Below are 7,473 nucleotides of genomic sequence, written 5' to 3' on the forward strand. Positions count from 1 at the left end.
AAAAAAAAAAAAAAAAAAAAAAAAAAAAAAAAAAAAAAAAAAAAAAGCTGGGTCATGTTTCTCCATTGACCTACTATCTCCAAGAGTACAACAGTGCAAGAAACAGTACTTGGCTTTCCAGTACAAGAAAGACAGAGACATACTGGAAAGACTCCAGCAAAGGGTCACAATGATGTTTAAGGGATTGGAGCACCTGTCATATAGAACTGGGACTATTTAGCCTCAAGAAAAGAAGGCTCAAGAGGGATCAATGTGTATAAAAATCTATGTGGGGCACTAAAAAATAAATCAGATACAGTCTCTTCTCAGTGATACCCACTGAAAGTACAAGATGCAGTGGGCACAAGTTAGAACACTGAAAATCATATTTATACATAAACACTATAAGAGATTGCCCAGAAAGGCTGTGTAGTCTCCATCCTTGTATGTATTCAAAACCTCAGCAGTGAAGCAGGACCAGGTGATCTCCAGACATGTGTTTCAGCTCAGCAATTTTGACAAGACCAAGGCAGCTTCCCTGACTGCTACCAACAGACCAGGCCTAAAGGAGTCCACCTGGAACCCTGTTACGGACCTAGTACCTTCCCGTGTTCTCTTCTTGTGGAAGAGACCTACAAACATCATTAAGTCCAACTGCCAGACCGCTTCAGGGCTGACCAAAAGTTGAAACATATAATGAAGGGCATTATACAAATGCCTCTTGAACACTGACAGGAATGAGGCATCAACCACCTTGCTAGGAAGCCCATTCCAGTCTTTGATCACCATCAAAATACAGATTTTTTTCCTAACATCCAGTCTGAACCTCCCCTGGCACAGCTTTGTGCCATTCCTTCATATCCTGTTACTGGTTACCAGGGAGCAGAGACTGGCACCTCCATCTCCCCTCCTCTGAGTCTTGCAGAGAACAAGATCACCTCTGAGCTTCCTTTTCTCCAAACTAGACAAACTAAGTGTCCTCAGCTTCTCCTTGTAGGACATGCTTTCCATGGGATCCCTTTTGATCTATTACAGCTCTATCTTCTCCAGAGGTTATAGACATATTTTTTCCTAATTATCCCACACACACATCCCACTCATCCTCCAGCTCTCATTGCTTCTATCATTGCCATAACAGGGATCTCCCAGACATCACTTCCTTCTAATCCACCACTGTGGGCATGCAGCAACCATGGTAGTAGGAACTGAAGAGTGCCAAACCTCTTGACCTCCCTTTGCCTCTCTTGTGTCACGTTTTCTACAGTTTTGGTCCTTTCCTTGATCTCCTGTGATGAATGAATTGAAAATACATTTTTGCCAGCAGGAGAACCCATGAGGCAAAGGCATTCCTCAGGAATGCCCATCTCTAGCACTGGAGTTTGTTTCCCACAGGCCACCTTCATGGTTTTCTCAGAGCTGTCCAACTCCACATTTGCCATTAAAACCAGTCCTGGTTAATAGCCAGGCACAGATACCCATTTTTCATTGCAAGAGTCTAGCGCTACCATTCAGTGTGAGTAAGCACACAAAGGGGAGGTGCGTGACCTATCCTCAAATCCTGGGTAAGATGGCCAGAGCAATGCAGAAGTATGCAGATGCTCCTCGTGATCAACACTGGCAGCTCCACAGATCTGCAGCCTAAGAAGAGACATAGGTGCTGCTCGTGCAGTACAGTTCCTCCCAAGTCAGAGTTAACATTAGGAACAGTCCTTCCTCCTCATTTGTCCAGAAGGAACCTGCATGCTGCAGGCTGGATGCTAAACTAACCATTCAATGCTAGAAGAGAGTCCCCGTTCAGCTGCTGTTTTGGTCCTTTCTCACTTTCCTCTTTCAGTTCAGGAACAAAACAAAGAGCAGACTTTAAGGGAAATTTCACTGTTGGTAAATGTGAAGTAGTGTGAATGAGAAAATCCAGCCTACCTATCTGTGTACAGTGACAACCTTAAAATTACAAAGGCTTCAGAAAAAGGACATCTCCTTTGGGTAGCAGCCAGCCACCTGACAGACTTTGCTGCAAGGAGAAGCAGTATGTGCCATGAAGGGTAAACCCTGCCACCCTGGCACACCTTGGACAATGCCACAAGCCATGTTCATTCACTGCTGTGGCAGAGTATTCAGCCAGTTGTCCTTAAGGGTAATGAGTTATGGGTCTACAGAGAGAGGAGTACAGGTACCCACTAGAGTGAACAACAAGGAATGGGGAAATTAGGGCAGAGCCAAGGGAAGGATTCTATCTTCCTCTTTCAACAGAAGTGTGTAGCTAAAAAATCTACCTCACAACATAGTGCAGAACCTTACCAAAAGCTGCAGGGCTGGAGCACTCAAAGACAACATGAGTGCAGGTTGGTACTGAAAGGAGAATCATGTTCATGCCTCCATTTGGCTGTGTGTTTTCCTCACCTCCCTGGTGCTAGTTCCAGTGTCTATGTGGTTGAGTGGCAGCTTGGATCAGAGAATGGAAAAGGAGGGTATTACTGTCATGGTGTCTTTCAGTTAGATCATGTTCTCGAGCAAGCTAACCACACACCTAACCACCAGGGAAAGGCTACTTGCACAGAGCCACAGGAGAGACATGTTAACAGATCTTTCTCATTCTCACACATCCACTTAACTGCAATGTGTGCTAGCTACCTGTGGTCCCATAAATTTAGTTAATTAGCTCTTGATCCTCAGTACAAGAAGGACATCAGAGCCGTGGAACGTGTCCAGAGAAAGGCTACGAAGCTGGTGAAGGGCCTTGAACACAAGTCCTGTGAGGAGCAGCTGAGGGAACTGGGGTTGTTTAGTCTGGAGACGAGGAGGCTCAGGGGAGACCTTATTGCTCTCTACAACTACCTAAAAGGTAGTTATCTTCTACCTGAAAGGTAATTATCTTCTCACAGATAACTAGTGATAGGACTAGAGGGAATGGCCTCAAGTTGCTCCAGAAGAGGTTTACGTTGGAAATTAGGTGACATTTCTTGTCAGAAGAAGTCGTCAGACATTGGAACGTGTTGCCCAGGGAAGTGGTGGTGTCACTGTCCCTGTGGGTGTTCAAGGAAAGGATGTGGTGCTTAGGCACATGGTTTAGTTGGTGATATTGGTGGTAGGGGGAAGGTTGGACCATATGATCTTGGAGGTCTTTTCCAACCCTAATGATTCTATGAATTCTTTACCTATTAACACTGGTCTACAGACCTTATTAGGAACAACCTCTGGAGGAAAAGAAAACATGCCAGAGTAAGCACCTCTCAGCACTTGTCGTCTTCCTTATCTTCCTTCTGAAGGCTTATTCAAGAGACAGGCATCTGGGCTGCAGGTACCATCAGGCAGCAACAAAGTTTTCATTCATACATGAACCTACGGTCAGACAGGCACAACTAGGAGCTCTAAGCACCATTCTAAGCACAGCATAACACACCCATAATAAGTGGCAAGAGAGGAGTTTGAAAGAGGGAGGTGATATAAAACCAATCATTGTGTATGACTTCCCACTGCCTTTGTTGAGCAAAGTTTGTCTCATCTCATGATACACTTTGCCTCAAACAATGTCTAAATTCGTGGTTAGATGTGTAAATATTTGGCAATGTAAAAGACCACAAACATTCACATATCTCAGTAAATGATCTTGTAGGTGGCAAAACTGACAAACAAAAGGACTCCCACACTCCTAAACTAAAGCAAAAAAAAAAAAAAAAATCCCAAATGCTTCAGCAGCAGTGAAAAGTCTCTGGGCTCACTCTTCTAGCATTGAGGGTGGAAATTTTGCATCCTCTTTTCTGTCCTTGCAGGTAAGAATGAGAAACAGAAACTTCATTGAAATACCAGGGATATTTTATTCATTTGGACCAGAGAATCTGAAAGGCAAATGCAAATTTGCAGGCAAAACATTGTTCTACTAAAAAGAACCTTCTGCTCACAAAACATTGTTCTGCATGCACCTCGGTGGGTGTGGTTCTGCTGAGGGCTGTGTACTCACCCTCTGGATTTCTCAGAGGGTGAGCATGAAAAGCCTGGGACAGATAGTGTCTTCCTTGCATATAAGCAAAGCAGGCTATCTGATTCTCCTTAGAAATCTGGAAGACAAACAGAGGCTGACTTGCGAAGCCCTGCACTGCTAACCACATCAGCCCTGTCACTGCAGGACTCACATCCTAGGTTAAGTTCCAAATGATGCCACACAGTATCACACACATACAGAATCACACACAGAATCATCTAGGTTGGAAGTGACCTCCAAGATCACCTAGTCCAACCTCTGACCTAATACTAACAGTCCTCCACTAAACCATATCACTAAGCTCTACATTTAAACGTCTTTTAAAGACCTCCAGTGATGGTGACTCAACCACTTCCCTGGGCAACCAGGGCATGGTCATCAAGGGAAGGGCTGATGGGCTCATAGCAGATTCTTGCTTTGGTACATGTTGTTTCAAAATTCACTTTCAGAAATGCAAGATTCTGAAGACACTATTTGTGGATGTGTATTTCTCACCCAAATTGTGTCTTGTTTCCAAAGGAAAGAAAGTAATAAACTCAGAGGCAAGCAGTTCTGTGGGAATACAGCTGGTGCCCTAGATGTCATGGCCCTGAAGTGCGCAGACACTAAATGAGCTGCTCAGCATCCTGATGGAAAGATCATGACCTTTGAGTGAGGATCTCTGAGGCTCTCTGGGGCAATGCCACACATACCGACAGCAAGGTATCGCCAGCCAGCTGGGGAGCTGTGGCAACAGAAGGGACACATCTGAATCTTCCACACAATAAACCCAAGATCTATTTAGTGGAAGGAAATAAAAAGGAGACGGAGAGGGAGGGGGAAGAGGAACTTGCCCAGCATTTGGTCCACCCTGCATGACTGACAGGATCTGCATCACCTCTGCCACTGAATTCTGCTGCTGTTTAGCAATTGTGAATGAAATGTCCAAAGGAGCCTGTAGCTCAACGTAGAGCCTGAACTCTGCCACTCTGTGGCTACAACTGTGGGTACCAAAGGTTCTTGCTGCCGGACCAGGACTGGGCAGGCTCCTCCTTCTCTGGTCCTTATCAGCACCAAGCACGCTCCGGCTCTTGGGTGGCCAAGGCAGTTTTCCTTCCCTGGGCACAGGGCTGACTGATGCCGAGGTGGGTCCCCGACGGAAGCGCCGCTGTGCTGCCGTGCGTCGGCCCCCGTGCGCTGCTGGCACTTCCCAGTGAGCCGAGCTGGCGTTCAGGGTGCCCTCGCTGCCGGCCAGCGGCTCAGCCCCGGGCAGTGCCCGGCGCGCAGAGTGCGGAGCGGTGATGACACCGCTGCAGGACCGCTCCGGGCCCCGGCCCGGCCTGGCCCGGCCCGGCCCGGCCCTGCCCGCCGGCGCTCCCCCCTCCCTCGCCCGCGCCTCCCCGCCGCCCTCTCGGTGCAGCTCGCGGCCCTGCTCCTACCTCCAGGAGCTGCACGTAGCTGGCCGGGAACCAGCCGCGCAGCCCGTCCTCTTTCTGCCCTTCCCACCAGCCGCCGTCCGGCACCTGCAGCACCGTGATCAGCTCCCCCGCGGCGAAGCGGAGCCCTTGCCGGTGCCGCTCCCCGGAGAAGGGGTACAGCGTCTGGCAGCGCGAGCCCGACATGCTGCCAGGCAGGCGGCTGCGCCCCGCCGCAGCCCGCAGCCCGCCGCCCGCTGCGCGGCCTCGGCCCCGGCCGTCGCTCAGCGCCCGCCCGGGGCGCCGCCGCCCGCCCCACGGCGCGCAGGGCTGCGGGAGGACCCACTCTGGCCGCGCCCCTCGCCCGCCCCGTTCCGCTCCCAGGGCGTGGCGGCCGCCGAGCGCGGGCGAGAGCAGGGCAGTCCCGGCGCCGGGCGCCACCAGACGCTAATGGCTCTCAGGCCGCGGAGGGGGAGAGGCGGGGAGGGGGGAGGGGGGGCGAAAGGGGGAGGAGAAGGAGGTTAAAAGAGGGGGAAGGGAGAGGAGAGCGGGATGAGGTAGAGAGAAGGGGGAGGGAAGGGGCGGAGGAGGGGAAAGGGGACGGGGACGGGGACGGGGACGGGGACGAGAAGGAGAAGGTGAAGGAGAAGGAGAAAGAGAAAGAGAAAGAGAAGGAGAAGGAGAAGGCCCCGGGATGTGCAACCCACTCCGCGTGAAGCGTGTGCCTGCGGGACACCGTGTGTGAGAGACTGTATGACAGAGGCCGTGTGTGTGTGTCAGTCAGAAACACCGCGTGGGTGTCTGTGGCACGCTCTGTGACGCCGAGTGCGTGTCTGTAAGAGACACCGTGTGTGTGACCCTCTATATGTGTCAGTATGCAAGACACCACCACGTATCTTTATTTTGGTTATGATCCCCAATTCCGTGTGCACAACCTGCTCTGGGTGGGCATGCCAGGCTCACTCTGCAGCACATCTGTGCCTCCCATGTGTGTAAGACACGCATGTCTTTGTGCATCCAGGTGTGTATGAACCTGTGCATGTGGCTCTGTGCAGAAATGCACACCTGACTCATTGCATTACATGTGATTCGCACATACATTATGCACACATGCCTCTACATATATGGACACTGACGGGGATGTGCGTATGAAGCCTATACATACAGGTATGTGCAACCTATTGAAGGGTGTGCTGCCTGGCCACGTGCTGGGGGGGAGGGGGGCAGGTAGAGAGGGGCTTGTGTGAGAAGCCCATATCATACATGAGATCTCCTTGTGTGTGGGTGTACCTAAGACACCAGATACACATACCTGAGTGATTGTACTATTGTGTGTTGCGTTTACAGGACACACATTCATGTATGAGAATCCCACAGCTACATGTGCAAAACTTAGCCTTGCATGAAGACATACACTTTTGCTGTCACACCTGTGTGCGAGAGACTGTTGTGTTATTGACTGGTGTTTATGTAACTCTTAGGCTGAGCTTTGTGTGTTTGTGTGTGGTTCACCCTGAATGTGCAAAAATCACTTATAGATAAGACTGACCTATGTGTTTACGAAACAATCATATGAGACCCAACCACATCTGTATGACTGTGTGTTTGTGTGTAAGCATGCTATATGTCACTGAATGGGTGAGTCCCGCTTGTGTGTTTTTGTGTACCAGACTTGTTTCAGTGTGCACCACTGTGTTTGTGTACAGCTCCATGTGAGAGGCTCTCATCTGTGTTTGTGCTACCCACAATCTGCGCCTGTAGGATTGTGTCTGTAGTACATGTGGCATGTGGATGAGAGGGAGAGCCACACTTCTGCATGTGCAAGAGTCAAGAAAGCATGAATGTGTGGAAGGAATGAGGCAAAATGATTTGGATCTGCCTTACAGACATCCCACAGCCATATCTAAGCCTGCTACCCAGCATCCTTTTGTAGTCAGTGGGGAGGAGGCTGCAAAACCTGCTGCATTTGGAAGTCTGTGAGACAAGACACCAGGAGCCCTTGGGTCCTTCTCTCCATGGGCAGGTCTGGACATGTCCAGCTCACATGTCCACATCTCCTTTGATACGCACTCTGTTGATTGCCTCCCAGACACTGTGTGTTCATGGGTGAGCAGGTACACG

The 7,473-nt window shown here is 49.9% G+C and overlaps 1 protein-coding gene across 3 annotated transcripts in view; it reads right to left on the reverse strand.

The window, feature by feature from the left end:
* The window catches only part of GAS7 (growth arrest specific 7), a 111,199-nt gene extending 105,552 nt beyond the window's left edge, over window positions 1–5,647 (reverse strand). For 2 of the 3 annotated variants that reach the window (XM_035342677.1, XM_035342676.1), the window contains exon 1: window positions 5,377–5,647. In XM_035342677.1, the coding sequence (XP_035198568.1) occupies window positions 5,377–5,559 (183 nt within the window). In that variant the 5' untranslated portion in view covers window positions 5,560–5,647. The remainder of the gene's footprint in view (window positions 1–5,376) is intronic. The other variant, XM_035342680.1, reaches the window with a different exon arrangement.
* Between the last annotated feature and the right edge of the window lie 1,826 nt (window positions 5,648–7,473).

This window comes from Oxyura jamaicensis, chromosome 18, assembly GCF_011077185.1.
Source record: "Oxyura jamaicensis isolate SHBP4307 breed ruddy duck chromosome 18, BPBGC_Ojam_1.0, whole genome shotgun sequence".
NCBI classification, from domain to species: domain Eukaryota; kingdom Metazoa; phylum Chordata; class Aves; order Anseriformes; family Anatidae; genus Oxyura; species Oxyura jamaicensis.